The sequence below is a fragment of the Sus scrofa genome, chromosome 13 (genome assembly GCF_054392235.1).
Source record: "Sus scrofa isolate SSC_HxYL_T2T_F1_AM1 chromosome 13, Sscrofa_HxYL_maternal_Yorkshire_Landrace_v2.0, whole genome shotgun sequence".
Taxonomy (NCBI): Eukaryota; Metazoa; Chordata; class Mammalia; order Artiodactyla; family Suidae; genus Sus; species Sus scrofa.
This window is the reverse complement of record NC_139395.1, coordinates 65,298,755-65,313,146: the sequence shown is the minus strand read 5'-3', so window position 1 is coordinate 65,313,146 and position 14,392 is coordinate 65,298,755. Positions and strand designations below refer to the sequence as shown.

The window sequence follows — 14,392 nt, the reverse complement described above, 5'->3', positions numbered from 1 at the left end:
AATGGAATCTGGCTTTTAAATGTTGGTAGAATTTTATCTTTAACACTGGGGGGTGGTCTGCGCAAACAAAACAGCTGCTGACTAGATTAGGAAGGCCACCAATTTGATTTGTTTGAAGAGTGCATGCAAATAAAAAGTATTTTAAATAATAGGTACATACACATTAAGAGTAACAGTTTTAATGCTTCCCAGGTTTATTTTCACTGGGGCGAAAACTGAACCTGTTTCGTTAGGGGAAAATTGTGCCTTCTATACGCTTGGTCTAACTTGTTACTCGCTGTGGAAGACGGCTTTTTACTCGCTTCCATCAGGTGCGGTGGTTCAGGTCTTTTCTACAAACTCATACCCAGGGTTCCTCCTTAAGGCCAACAATTTTGACACAGACTCAGACCCAGCGCTCCTCCTTAAGGCCAAGTTGAGACAATTTATTAAATATTTGAGACTAAGCGCTGAGAGAAATGCGGGACCCAAACTTAACCTTTGCAATTACTGTTAGCAAGGCGGTATCTCGTAATACTAGAGCTCTTTTCCAGGAGGGAACCCACAAAAAAACTCACATGTTTCTCCTGGAGAAACATCCCTGATGGTAGCCACAAATTTCTTCGGTGGCTGAGAATTTCTGCACTACTCCTGTAATTAGTTTCAACAGAAAGCGTTCCACGTTCCTCGTTCCTTGTTCCTCGGTAACTAGTGGCAAGCCTAGGCTCCCGGAAGTGACGTCACGTTCCTCTCGGGTTCTTCCGTGTATCGACGGAACACTGGGCTCCCGGACCTACTAGTTGTGTACGTGGAAGCAGCCGGCGCCTGCGCAGTCCGAGCCTTTCGTCTCAGCTGTGCTGGAAGCACTAAGGGAAACATCCCCGGCTCCCGGGGGCCGATCCGGGTTATGGCATCCTGGTGACAAGGCTTGCGGAGCGGAGAAGGGGGCGAGGCTCTCCGTGCGCTCTGCCCGGAGCCTGCGTTCGTCTGCCTTCCCGCTCGGTGCTGGCGCCGCTGCCGCCGCCGGCTGAAGAGGGGAGATGAGCTGGTTCAATGCCTCCCAGCTGTCCAGCTTCGCCAAGCAGGCCCTGTCTCAGGCCCAGAAGTCCATCGACAGGGTCTTGGACATCCAGGAAGAGGAGCCGAGCGCCTGGGCCGAGACCATTCCGTACGGAGAGCCGGGTAAGAGCGGGAGCAGGGCGTTCCTGCCTTCCCGCGGGCGTCTTTTCTGAGGCCAACAGGTGAACCGGGGATGGGGGCTCCTGACTCGTTGAGCGACGGACCTCCGACCACATCACTGCCCCCAGCCCAACACCGCTTTTGCCTCTCAGGTGGATCTTCGCCGTTTTCCTCAGGGAAGACCCACCCCCCGGGGCCCTCCTTGTCTGTGGTTCCGGTTGTGGGCACTGACAGGGGCCGGCATCGGTGGTCTTGGCCTCGCGGCCCCCGGGAAACCAAATCCGCTACGCTCTCGGGACGCGGTTGGAGCCGACGTGGGAATCTGTCCACAGGGCTGGGAAAGACAGTCACGAACACTTCGTGAGCACTGCGCGCTTGAAAGCGCGTACTGTGTTCTGCTATGGCTGACTGCCCTCCGTGTGGGACAGTAAGGGACAGCAGGCTGAGATGGCGCGGCCCCTTCCTCCAGGCCGCTCCGCTGGAGGGAGGATCGTTGGGACGCGGCCCGCGATTTTGGGTTGTACCGCATTGTAGTTCCTATAGCCCTGTCTCTCTTTGTAAGAGCCCTTTGGCTTCATCTTTCTGGACTCCAAGCCTAAGAAACACTTTAGCATTTTGCTGTGTGGGGTAAAGATTGGCCTAACTTTGGGGGTGTGGACCTCTGGGAAGAAGAATGTTTTTCTACTCCTTTCTGGTTCGTTTTTCATTTCATATCGTTGAAAACTCAGTACCTAAATTTAGGGTATCTTATTTTAAGACATTTTGGCTCATGTGTGTGAATCCTATGACTTTTTATGAGATGGATTGGACCTTGTTGGAGTAGCTCAACTTCTTCCTCCCCCGCCTCCCCCAGGCTACTTCACATTTTGAATTACTAAACTTTAAAGGAGACAGAGTATAAGTTGTAAATATAAGGTTACAACCTTTTATGAAACCTGTGCTTTGAATCCTGATCTATAGTTCATTTTTTAAAAATAGGTTATCTAGAATAGATTCAAATTTTAGTAAAATGCCGTATTTATCGATCACGACTTACATCGCCATTACTCAAAGTTGACCAGTCTTCAGGATAGAGTAATTCAAGTGGATATCACATAACCCTGCAGTTTATATATGACTTTCTCTAAGCGGCAAATTTGACACTCATGTCATTCGTTGAGATGAAACTATTAAACTAATCAGATTTAATCTTGTTTATTCCTTTCTTTTGTGTCTTTAATTTTGCTTTTCTTTTTTCACTGTTCTAATATACTGAACAGATGGATATATAAATCTATGTCCTCAAATTAAAGTGTTGCACATACTTCCGAGGTCATCGTAAAGGATAGACTTTTATATAGGGCTCGATAGTTTTTAGAGGTTTTAGGTGCTTGTGCTCTGCCCACCAGCTTCTAATTGTTCAGGGTTTGTGATAATTCTGCTCAGCTACTTTTGAATTTAGAAATGAAAGAAATTTTGTGTGTGTGTGTGTGTGTGTGTGTGTGTCTTTTTGCCATTTCTTGGGCCGCTCCCGGGGCATATGGAGGTTCCCAGGCTAGGGGTCCAATGGAAGCTGTAGCCACCCGCCTACACCAGAGCCACAACAACGCGGGATCGTAGCCGCGTCTGTGACCTACACCACAGCTCACAGCCGGATCCTTAACCCACTGAGCAAGGCCAGGGATGGAACCCACAACCTCATGGTTCCTAGTCGGATTCCTTAACCACTGAGCCACGACGGGAACTCCAGAAATGAAAGATATTTTTTAAAGAAATACTTTAAATATTTTAGCAAATATGCCGTTTTTGTTTATCATCGAGTTTTTCAGTAACATATTATTTGTATGATTAATGCAATTACCTTTTTTTGTCCAGAAGATGGTTTTTTTCTCCCTAGTTTTTTTTTAAAAAAATCCTAGTGTAAACTACTATCATCTTTATCAAAAAGCAATAATTCTAAAAAAATACACATTTCTGAAATTCATATGACCTTTTACTGATTGCTAACATAATTTGGAATTTAGCAAGAGAACAAAACTTTCTTAGAGAGTGGATTTGGAGAGTGGGACTAGGAGAATGAGCTTGTCATTAAGTGGCTGAAAATGAATTTCTCCTTAGAAGTTACTGTTCCTATCAATTTATTTTGATCTTTGGAAAAGGACATTTGTCACTAGTATTTTGGGTTCATTTTTCGAGTGTTGCCATCTGTCTAGCATTCACTATGTTTTAGCATTGATATTACAAGAATAAAATAAAAAAGGAACGAACTGAATAGAAGGTAGGTTCTGTTTGCCATGATAACACATGACCTGTAAGTGAAGACATTGCTTATTATTATGAGGTACATCATATGTGTTTTGAACTTACATGGATTATTAACATATACCATTACTTTATGGATTTGTCATAGTCAGAAATAGCATACTTGGTTCAGGTAGGCCTCTCCTGTCTAGTTTTTCATTTTTGCTTCTAGTTCCTCTTGGGCAGATCCACACCAGTTTTCCTCTTTAAGGCCTGAAGTTAACCTATGAACTAATTACTTATGTAGTAGGCAAGGAATTTAAACATGTACAAATTACAGGTTCTTTCTGTAGGTTTTTTAAAAACATATTTATATTGACTTATAATAACGATTGTAATATAAATATAATATATATGTATATAATTTTTCTTTCGTTTTTTTTCTTTTTCTTTTTTTTCTTTTCTTTTTTTTTTTTTTTTTTTTTTTGTCAAAGGAATAAGTCCTCCTGTCAGTGGAGGATGGGATACTTCAACCTGGGGGTTAAAATCAAACACTGAACCTCAGAGTCAACCTGTAGCCTCTCCTAAAGCAATTACAAAGCCAGTTCGGAGAACTGTGGTAGATGAGTCTGAAAATTTCTTCAGTGCCTTTCTTTCTCCCAACGATGTCCAGACCATTCAGAAGAGTCCCGTGGTATCAAAACCACCAGCTAAATCACAGCGACCAGAAGAAGAAGTGAAAAGCACCTTACAGGAGTCCTTGGACATTGAACAGTCAAGAACAGCTGAAACAACTGAGTCAAAAGTAAAAGATTCTGCTCCATGTGTACAAGAGGAAACTCTGGCAGTAGGTACTCTGCCACCTACAGCTGAAGGCAAGCATGAAGAAACTGTTAATAAGGAATCTGATACAAAGGTGTCAACTGTGAGTTTGAAAGTATCTGAAAGTGTAATTAATGTAAAGACAACTAGGGAAAATGTTTCAAATGTATCTACACAGCCTCTCACAGCAGAAACAAAGGATTTGGCCTTGGAACCTAAGGAACAAAAACATGAAGACAGACAGAGCAATACACCTTCTCCTCCTGTTAGTACCTTCTCATCGGGTACTTCTACCACTAGTGATATTGAAGTTTTAGATCATGAAAGTGTAATAAGTGAGAGCTCAGCAAGTTCGAGACAAGAGACTACAGATGCAAAATCAAGTCTGCACTTGATGCAGACATCCTTTCAGCTTCTCTCAGCATCTGCTTGTCCTGAATATAATCGTTTAGATGATTTCCAAAAACTCACTGAGAGTGGCTGCTCATCTGATGCTTTTGAAAGAATAGACTCATTTAGTGTACAGTCATTAGATAGCCGTAGTGTAAGCGAAATCAATTCAGATGATGAACTGTCAGGCAAGGGATATGCTTTAGCACCTATTATACTTAATGCTTCAACTCCAAAGACTAAAATAGTTGAATCTGTTGAAGGAAAATCTGAAGAAGTAAAGGAAGCATTAATTATGCCCACTGAGGAAACAGAAATGGAAGAAAGTGGACGAAGTGCAACTCCTGTTAATTGTGAACAGCCAGATAGCTTGGTTTCTTCTACACCAATAAATGAAGGACATACTGTCTCAGACAAGGTTGCTGAGTTGTGTGAAGCTCCTGAAAGTCAGCCGGAAGCACTTTCTGAGAAGGAAGATGTATGCAAGGTAACTCCAGGAAGTGAAAGGAGATTTTTAAATATTTTTTTTCAGACATTAAATCACAAGTTTAATTTTTTTAATATAATGTTTATTTTTTATTATAACTGGTTTATTTTTAATATTCTGTGATGCCTAATGATTTATTTGAACTAGTTAATAAAGACGGGCATTTTGCCATTTAAGTGTGGTGTTAAGAACCTTTAAGTTGAAGAATTATTGATACTAAATTATTTGAAAATTCTCCAGGGCAACAGTGGTAGCACGAGTTGATATTTCACTTCATTTATTTAACTAAGCATAAAAAACTTTTCATCTTAGGCCTTTCTGTTGAGTCCATATCACCTTAAAATTCTCTTTTGTTATACTTATTAATTCTATTAATTTTTTATTTGGAAAGGACTCTTTTTTTTTTTCTTTCTTTCCTTCTTTTTTCTTTTTTTTAGGGCCGCATTCCTGGTACCTGGAGGTTCCCAAGCTAGGGGTGGAATCAGAGCTACAGCTGCTGGCCTATGCCACAGCCACAACAATGCGGGATCCGAGCTGTGTCTTTGACTTTCACTACAGCCACAGCAACACCAGATCCTTAACCCACTGAGCAAGGCCAGTGATCAAACCCGCAACTTCATGGTTCCTAATCGGATTCGTTTCCACTGTGACACTATGGGAACTCCTAAAAATTATTTTTACTTTTATTTACTTTTTAAATTGTCTTTTTGTTTATTTGTTTGTTTTTGCTTTTTAGGGCCATGACCACGGCATATGGAGGTTCCCAGGCTAGGGGTTGAATTGGAGCTACAGCTGCTGGCCTACACCACAGCCACAGCAACATCAGATCTGAGCTGCATCTGTGACCTACACCACGGCTCACGGCAATGCCGGCTCCTTAACCCACTGAATGAGGTCAGGGATCAAACCTGCAGCCTCATGGTTCCTAGTCAGTTTTGTTTCCACTGGGCCATGGCAGGAACTCCTTAATTGTCTTTTTTTTTTAGGGCCATGCCCGGGGCACATGGAAGTTCTCAACTAGGGGTCAAATCACAGCTACTGCTGCCAGCCTACACCACAGCTGCAGCAACGTGGCATCGAAGTCCCTTCTTCGACGTATACCACAGCTCATGGCAATGCCAAATCCTCAACTCACTGAGTGAGGCCAGGGATCAAACCTGCATCCTCATGAGTACTGGTTAGGTTCATTATTGCTGCACCACAATAGGAACTCCCGTAATTCTAATTTATACTCTCCTACTCACTGTGTGAGTTCTTTTTGATCTGTGTCTACTGTGTTCCTAGTTTTGTGTTTAATTATTTTTGTGAGATAATGCTGTTTTATTTTATTATAGTGATTAGGTTATCTTTTTATAACTTTTCATGTAGAAATGGTCTTTTAAAGTTAAATGTGGACTTTGTGTATCTCCTTATCCAGACAGTTGAATTTCTGAATGAGAAACTGGATAAAAGGGAAGCTCAGTTATTATCTCTTAGTAAAGAAAAAGCACTTCTAGAAGAAGCTTATGATAATCTGAAAGAGTAAGTACTGTACACATGTGAGTATATTTACACATTTTGTGGTGGCCCATACACTTAGTTGTCATTTAAGATATTTTATAATTAAAGTATTTTATAATTTAATTTGTTTATTGAAAATTGAATAGCATTTCAGTTCTACCCTTAGACATTACTTTTCTCTTCAAATTATCTTACTCCGTTACTTTTGGCACTGAAGAAAGGTGTTTTGCAAGACCAAAAATCTTCTCCCCCTTTACTATTAATAATCTTTTAGTATTAGAGATTTAAAGTATGTTTTTTTTTAAAAAAACGATGAGATTACAGTTTAAAAAATACTGAATATTGGTTTGCTTTAAGGAAGTGATTACTAAAATGTGATATAATAGATTAAAAAATGAAAACTTCTATTTACCTTTTTCTTATTTTTACACATCAAATATTGGTGACATTTTCAATTTCTAATGGATTTTCTTTGAGGCATTTTAAAATAAATTAAGCAGGATAATTTTTCTCTTAATAGACTTAAAATTAGTTTATTTTAGTAAGGTGTATGTTGCAGAGAATGTTATTTTCCTTTTGAAAACTGAACTCATTAATGTTGGAATATATAAATAAGTATTTTCAGTCTCAGTATCATTTTAAATTTAGTGAAATGTTCAGAGTGAAAGAAGAAAGCAGCAGCATTTCTTCCTTGAAAGATGAGTTTACTCAAAGAATTGCAGAAGCAGAAAAGAAAGTTCAGCTAGCCTGCAAAGAGAGAGATGCTGCTAAAAAGGTAATGGAAGTTTAAAATAATGTTAATTAAACTTTACAGAAACATAGATTTTTAAGGAATGCATTAAATAATATTTTGGTATTGGGGAAAAATTAAGATTAAAACGATACGATATAGTATATTAATACTTAGATTTTAGGTTTTTCAGTACCTTTAGAATTACAGATTTTTGATTCTTAAAAAAAAACTAAGCAAATATTTGTATAATTTGTGTTTAAATCCTTTCAAGATATATAGCAAGGATCTTTAGAACAATTTTTGTAAATGATAATTCTGTCAAAATAACAAATCTAAATGTACTATATAATTTTTAATCATTATTCTCACTTGTTATTTTCCCTTCCATCACATCTATACACACATACACATGTATGTACACACCCTTTCCTGCCTGTCCCAATCCTTCAAGTCAAAGTAATTTTAAAATAAAAATTTCTAATGATTAGTGATACTGAATATAATCACTTATATTAATTATATTGATTTATTCCAATGTAGGAAATCTCAGTCTCAGCACTATTGACATTTTGGGCTGAATAATTTTATGTTGTTTGGAACTATCATGGACATTGTGGTTATTTACTAGCATCCTTGGCTCCCTACCTATAAGAATGCCAGTGTCACCCTCTCCTGCCTGTCCCAATCCCCTCCTCAGATATGGTAATTGAAAATGTTGTCAGACATTGCTAAATGTCCGCTTGGGAGCAAAATTGCTTCTGATTAGGAACCATTATTCTAATTCTTATAATTTGGAAGAGTTAGCTATTTCAGAAATTGGTAAGCAATTATAGTTAGTAATTATTGCTAATATCCCAACTATTAATAATAACATTTCTCAGTATTTGCCCTTCTGAGGTTGTTTTCCCCCTTCTTGACAAATGTTAATATTTATAATTTTTCTGTGTATACTCTTATCAAAAAGGTATACTTCTTTCTGCTTGCTTTAATTAGTATCATTTCAGATGCTAAAAATAACCTGAGATTATCTAACCAACTTACTTCTTGTTCTTGCTCTATTCCATCTGAATACAATAAAGAAAATAGATATTAAGTAATTTTGTCTTCTGTGATGCACTTTGCTTTTTAAGTCCTCAACTGAGGCATATGGATATTCACAGGCTAAGGGTTGAATTGGAGCTGCAGCTACTGGCCTACACCACAGCCAAAGCCATAGCCACAGCCACTTGGGATCTGAGCTGCATATGCGACCTACACCACAGCTCATGGCAATCTTGGATCCTTAACCCACTAAACAGGGACAGGGATTAAACCCGCATTCTCATGGGTCCTATTCAGGTTCATTTCCGCTGAGCCACAATGGGAACTCCTATTATGCACTTTGAATTGTGGATCTAAAGTAGATCTAAACCATTAATTACAGGTGGAAAAAACTTGGATCCTAGGTTTTAACACATTTTTTTGTGTACTGACATATGAACCCCTGCTTAGGTCCATAGGAAATTTAAAGCATATAATTACCTTAAGTGAAGAGTTTGCCTAGGATGTTGGAAGACAGATAAATGCCAACAAATATATGGTAGTAGGCAGAATGAAGTAAGTTATACATGGAGATGAATAAGCTCTTTGAAATAGTATCATAGAGGATGAGTTCTGATAAGAGGAATTGAAGGTTTCATGGAGATATGACATTCTCCCTGGACCTTGGTGGATGGAATTTTGACAGTTGGAAATGGAAAGAAATGTTGTGGCTGGTTTAGAGCATGGGCTTTAGGGATTCACAGAACTGAGTTCACATTGTTATTCTACACTTTATAGCTCTGACCTTCTAAGTTCACTCAGGTTTTCTTAGTCTTAACTTTGTTATTTGTGTAGTTGAATAATACAGGTGCCTCCCTCATAGGGTTGTTGTAAGGATTAAATGATAATGGATACAAAGCATGGTTTAAATACCTAATAAATTTTAGTTGATTTTAGCTACTGTTTAGTTTCAGAGCATTGTAAAAACTAAATTTTAAATCATAGAACACTTTTCATATCTCTGTACTTACCATTGTAGTTTTGAAAGATTAAATGTCTTAACATGTTTCTGCTGAATCTCTGCTTTATTAAAGTAGATTGAAGCTTTTGAAATTATGTTTTTCCTCTCATTTCATAACATACCTCTATGTGTGGTGAGTTTCCAATGAGAAAAAGAAATACAGTTAAAAATGGAGACATACTATTTGAATGTTCCAAAAATAATGCTTAGCCTATAGAAAATGTGTGTAGAGATACTCAGAAAAGTCATTGAAAATTAAATTACTCTCATTTACATTTCCATGTTAAAACCTGTTTCTATCTGAATTCAAGTTTTCTGTGTCATTTTCAAAGCTGTTCACTTACTCTTAATTAACCAATGTAATAGAAAGTCAGGTTAATAGAACAAAAGTTACAGATGCTTGTAGAAAATGGGATCATTTGGATATGGAAAAAAAATTGAAAAATATGCCCAGAATGAGAGTAATTCTTTATGATAATCAATTCTTTCTTTTTTAATCAGGAAATCAAAAGTATGAAAGAAGAACTTGCTACTAGATTAAATAGTAGTGAAACATCAGACCTTTTGAAAGAGAAAGATGAGCAGATCCGAGGGTTAATGGAAGAAGGTGCGTAAAGTATTTAGTTAGTTATGAAAAATGTTGTGAGTATAGGAAAGATACTTGCCGTGTGACTAGCTGCTGCTTCATAATAAAAAAAAAAGTTTTGGAAACAAAAAAGTCTTGGACTTAAACCTCAGAAATCGTAGGTGACAATATATGGAAGAATGGGGCCCAGCAAGGTTGTAGAGGGGTAGAGATGTGTGTGTGTAGCCTTTTGTTTCTAGAGGGTAGAAAATAACTCCCTGAGAAATGGAATTTTGTGCTTCCCTAAGAAAGCATGTAACAGGTTTTAGAGCCCACATTTAAACCAAGGTATTTAAAGGTTATAATTCCAGAGTTTATGTAGTATCTGAATCTCTAGTTCAGGCACTGTATGATATCATTGTATTGTTCTGGTGTTTGTTAGTGAATTTTTTCTTATATTCATGTTTTAATTTTTCAGTTGTTAGGCACTTTGTATATGAAAAGATTTTAATTAGCAGGTTTATGGAAATTAAAGGTTTTTCATGAGAGAAAACATTCTAATTGAACATCGAATTAATTTCTCTCCATAATATCATAGGAAAGAGGGAAATTTTGGAAAAGATAGTTAAGTGAATTTTTCTTTTTCTATTTTAAAGTTTATTTAGTTAAAAGAATAATGCTTCCAGAGTTCATGTTGTGGCTTGGAAGGTTAAGGAACCAATGTTGTCTCTGTGAGCATGCAAATTCAATCCCTGGCCTCACTCTGTGAGTTAAGGATCAGGTATTGCTGCAACGTGCAGCATAGGTTGAAGATGCAGCTTAGATCCGGTGTTGTGGTGTAGGTCTTAGCTGCATCTCCAATTCTAGCCTCTAACCATATGCTGCAGGTATCGCTGTAAAAATAAAAATAAAAGTAAAAGTAAATAATGCTTGCTACTGGCGGAAAATGTTGAACTTATAGAAAGTATATGAAGAAAGGAAGAATAGATCATAATCCAATTTTATAAGGAACTGTTAATTTTTTCTAGTCCCTTAATACATTTTTAAACATAATTAAGATTATATATATAATTTGTAGTCTTCTTTACATTTCTCTATGCCATTAAATGCTTTGATACCATTATTAATGGCTGTACTAAAGTATATGTGGATTAACTATAATTTGTTTTATTCTAATGTTACACATTTATTTCTGAAACGTAATTGAAGTTCTAGAATTTTTGAGAACAATTGGAAACAAAATCCCTTTTGAAAAAGTTAGTTTTGGAGTTCCCTCCATGGCTCAGTGGTTAATGAACCTGACTAGGAACGATGAGGATGCAGGTTGGATCCCTGGCCTTGCTCAGTGGGTTAAGGATCCGGTGTTGCTGTGAGCTGTGGTGTAGGTCGTAGACATGGCTCAGATCCCACATTGCTGTAGCTGTGATGTAGGCTGGCAGGTGTAGCTTTGGTTTGACTCCTAGCCTGGGAACTTCCATGTGCCACAAGAGTGGCCCTAAAAAGTAAAAAAAAGAAGAAAAGGAAAAAAGTTAGTTTTATCCAATTTTCTTTTTCATTTATACAGCTAGCATTTACCAGTTAATGTATAAAATATTATGTTTGATACAGCAATTTTTTCTTTTGTCTTTTGTCTTTTGAGGGCCGCCCTGTGGCATATGGAGGTTCCCAGGCTAGGGGTCTAATTGGAGCTGTAGCCGTAGGCCTGTGCCACAGCCACAGCAATGCCAGATCTGAGATGCATCTGCGACCTACACCACAGCTCACTGCAATGCCAGATCCTTAACCCACTGATCGAGGCCAGGGATTGAACCCACAACCTCATGGTTCCTAGTCAGATCTGTTAACCACTGAACCACAACGGGAACTCCTGATACAGCAATTAATATGACACACTCCCTGTCCTTTAGGATCTTATAGTTTGATAAGAGGGAAATATAGGTACATAGATAATGAAAAAACAAACTAAGCCCCAACATAGAATGAAGGAAGAGTTGATAAAATGCATAATTATATTGAAGACATCCTACAGTCAGTTGCTGTCTTGTGTACAACATTAGAGAGCGAGGGGAAGCGTAAGTGCATGGTTTCATAATTTTCAAAAATTATTAAGAATATTAATATCAAATTTCTCTATATTGGAATTTAGTAATTTAATCAGGGTGTGCTGATTTCTTTTGCTTAATGAATTTCTTTATAGAAGAAATAGAATGATTGTATATGGGTATATTCACATACTGTTTCTATTTACCCCAGAATTTATTTTTAAACTCAGAGCTGAAAGTCTCAAAGCTGAAAGTGCACTAAAATGGGTAACTGATTACCTCATTACCTAGATTCATCAACTGTTAACGTCTAGCTATACCCCCTTCATATCTTTTTGCACATGCATATATTACCCTTTTGCCAAATCATTTGAAAATAGGTAATACATATTGTATACTTCTACTCCTAATTTCTTTTTTTTAACCCAGCTTTATTGAGGTATAATTGATGAATAAAGGTGTGTATGTTTAAGGTGTACAGTATGATTTTTTATATACTATACGTTGTGAAATGATTACCATAATCAAGTTGATTAATGCATTCCTCACTTCATGTGGTTACTGTTTTTGTGTGTGTGATGAAAACACTGAAGATCTACTCTTCTTAGCAAATTACAAGTGTATAATTCAGTATTAGTAATTTTAGTCACCATGCCATCTATTAGATCTCTTGAACTTAATCATCTTGCATAGTTGAAACTTCCTACCCCTTGACCATCTCCCCATTTCACCCTCTAGCCCTTGAGAACTGCCTTTCTGTTTTCTTTTTCTACAAATGCAACTTTTATTTATTTATTTATTTTTTTTTTTGGCCACACCCATGGCATATAGAATTTCCCAGGCTGGGTATCAAGTCGAAGCATAGCTGCAACACTGCAGCTGCGGCAATGCTGGGTCCTTAATCCACTGTGCCAGGCCAGGGATCGAACCTCCACTGCCAGAGACAATGCTGGATCCTTAACCCACTGAGCTTCAGCAGGAACTCCTACAAATGCAACTATTTAATATTCCACATATAAGTGAGATCATGCTATATCTGTGTCTGGTTTACTTCTTCCTCTAGGTTCATCCATGTTTTCACAAATGGGCAAGACTTTTTTTTTTTTAAGCTAAATAAATATTTTATTTATATCTCTTTGTATATCTCTAATGATCTATCAATATCACATTTTCTTTATCCATTTATCTGTTGACAGAAACTTGGGTTGTTTCCATATCTGGGCTATCATAATTAAAGGTGGTGCAGATATCTCTTAGTGATACTGATTTCATTTCTTTTGGATATGTACTCAGGAGTGAGATTTCTGGATCATGTGGTAGCTATATTTTTAATTTTCTGAGGAATCTTCATACTGTTTTCTGTAGTGGCTGGACTGATTTACATGGCCACCACTTGTACACAGGGTTGTCTTTTCTTTATATCCTTTACAGTATTTATCTTTTGTCATTTTGATAATGGCTGTCCCAACAGGTGTGAAGTGACATCTCATTGTAGTTTTGATTTGCATTTCCCTGATGACTGGTGATGTTTAGCACCTTTTCATAAACCTGCAACCATTTGTATGTCTTTTTTTGAGAAATGTCTATTCATGCCTTTAGCCTGTTTTCAGAATTGGCTGATTAGGTTTTTTGCTGTTGAGTTCTGTGAGTTATATATGTTTTAGATATTAATCCCTTATGTATGGTTTGCAGATATTTTCTTCCATTCTGCAGATTGTCTCTTCAGTGTCTTGTTTCCTTTGCTTGTGTGGCAGTTTTTTAGTTTGATGCAATTTCACATGTCTTTTTTTGCTTTTGTATCCCTTGTTTTGGGATCATGTCCAAAAACTTATTCCCAAGACTAATGCCCGAAGCTTTTCCCCTATGTTTTCTTCTAGTAGTTTTACAGTTTCTTGTCTTATGTTTAATTCTTTAATCTATTTTGAGTTGTTTATTGTATTTGGATTGTGAGAGGGTACTATTTATTGATGAGACTATCCTTTTCCCAGTGTGTATTTTTGGCACACAAAATCCTTGTAAAAGTGTGGATTTTTTCTAGGCTCTCTACTTTGTTCCATTACTCTATGTGTCTGGTCTATATGCTAGTACCATACTTTTTTGATTACTATAGCTTTGTAATATGTTTTGAAATTAGAAAATATAATACCTGCGCCTTTTTTCTTGCTCAGAATTACTTTTTCTATTTGAGGTCTTTGTGGTTCCATATGAATCTTAGGGTAATTTTTTCTATGTTTGTGAAAAACGCCACTGGAATTTTGTTGGGAATTGCATTGAATCTGTAGTCCACTCCTTAGTTCTTCAGTCTTCATCTCCCAAGGGCAAGTACATTTTTCTTGACAAGCACATCATAATTACACCTAAGAAAATCAGCAGTAATTCAGAAGTGTATTCCAGCATATATTTCATCATTTACCTCAATTGTCTCTAAAAATGA

The 14,392-nt window shown here is 37.5% G+C and overlaps 1 protein-coding gene across 1 annotated transcript in view; it reads left to right on the top strand.

Moving 5' to 3' along the window:
• The first annotated feature begins 815 nt into the window (after positions 1-815).
• Positions 816-14,392, top strand: part of TMF1 (TATA element modulatory factor 1) — a 33,131-nt gene continuing 19,554 nt past the window's right edge. Inside the window, exons 1-5 of the mRNA XM_021069200.2 lie at positions 816-1,161; positions 3,873-5,077; positions 6,495-6,598; positions 7,226-7,352; positions 9,853-9,958. Coding sequence (XP_020924859.2) covers positions 1,020-1,161; positions 3,873-5,077; positions 6,495-6,598; positions 7,226-7,352; positions 9,853-9,958 — 1,684 coding nt within the window. The 5' untranslated portion in view covers positions 816-1,019. The remainder of the gene's footprint in view (positions 1,162-3,872; positions 5,078-6,494; positions 6,599-7,225; positions 7,353-9,852; positions 9,959-14,392) is intronic.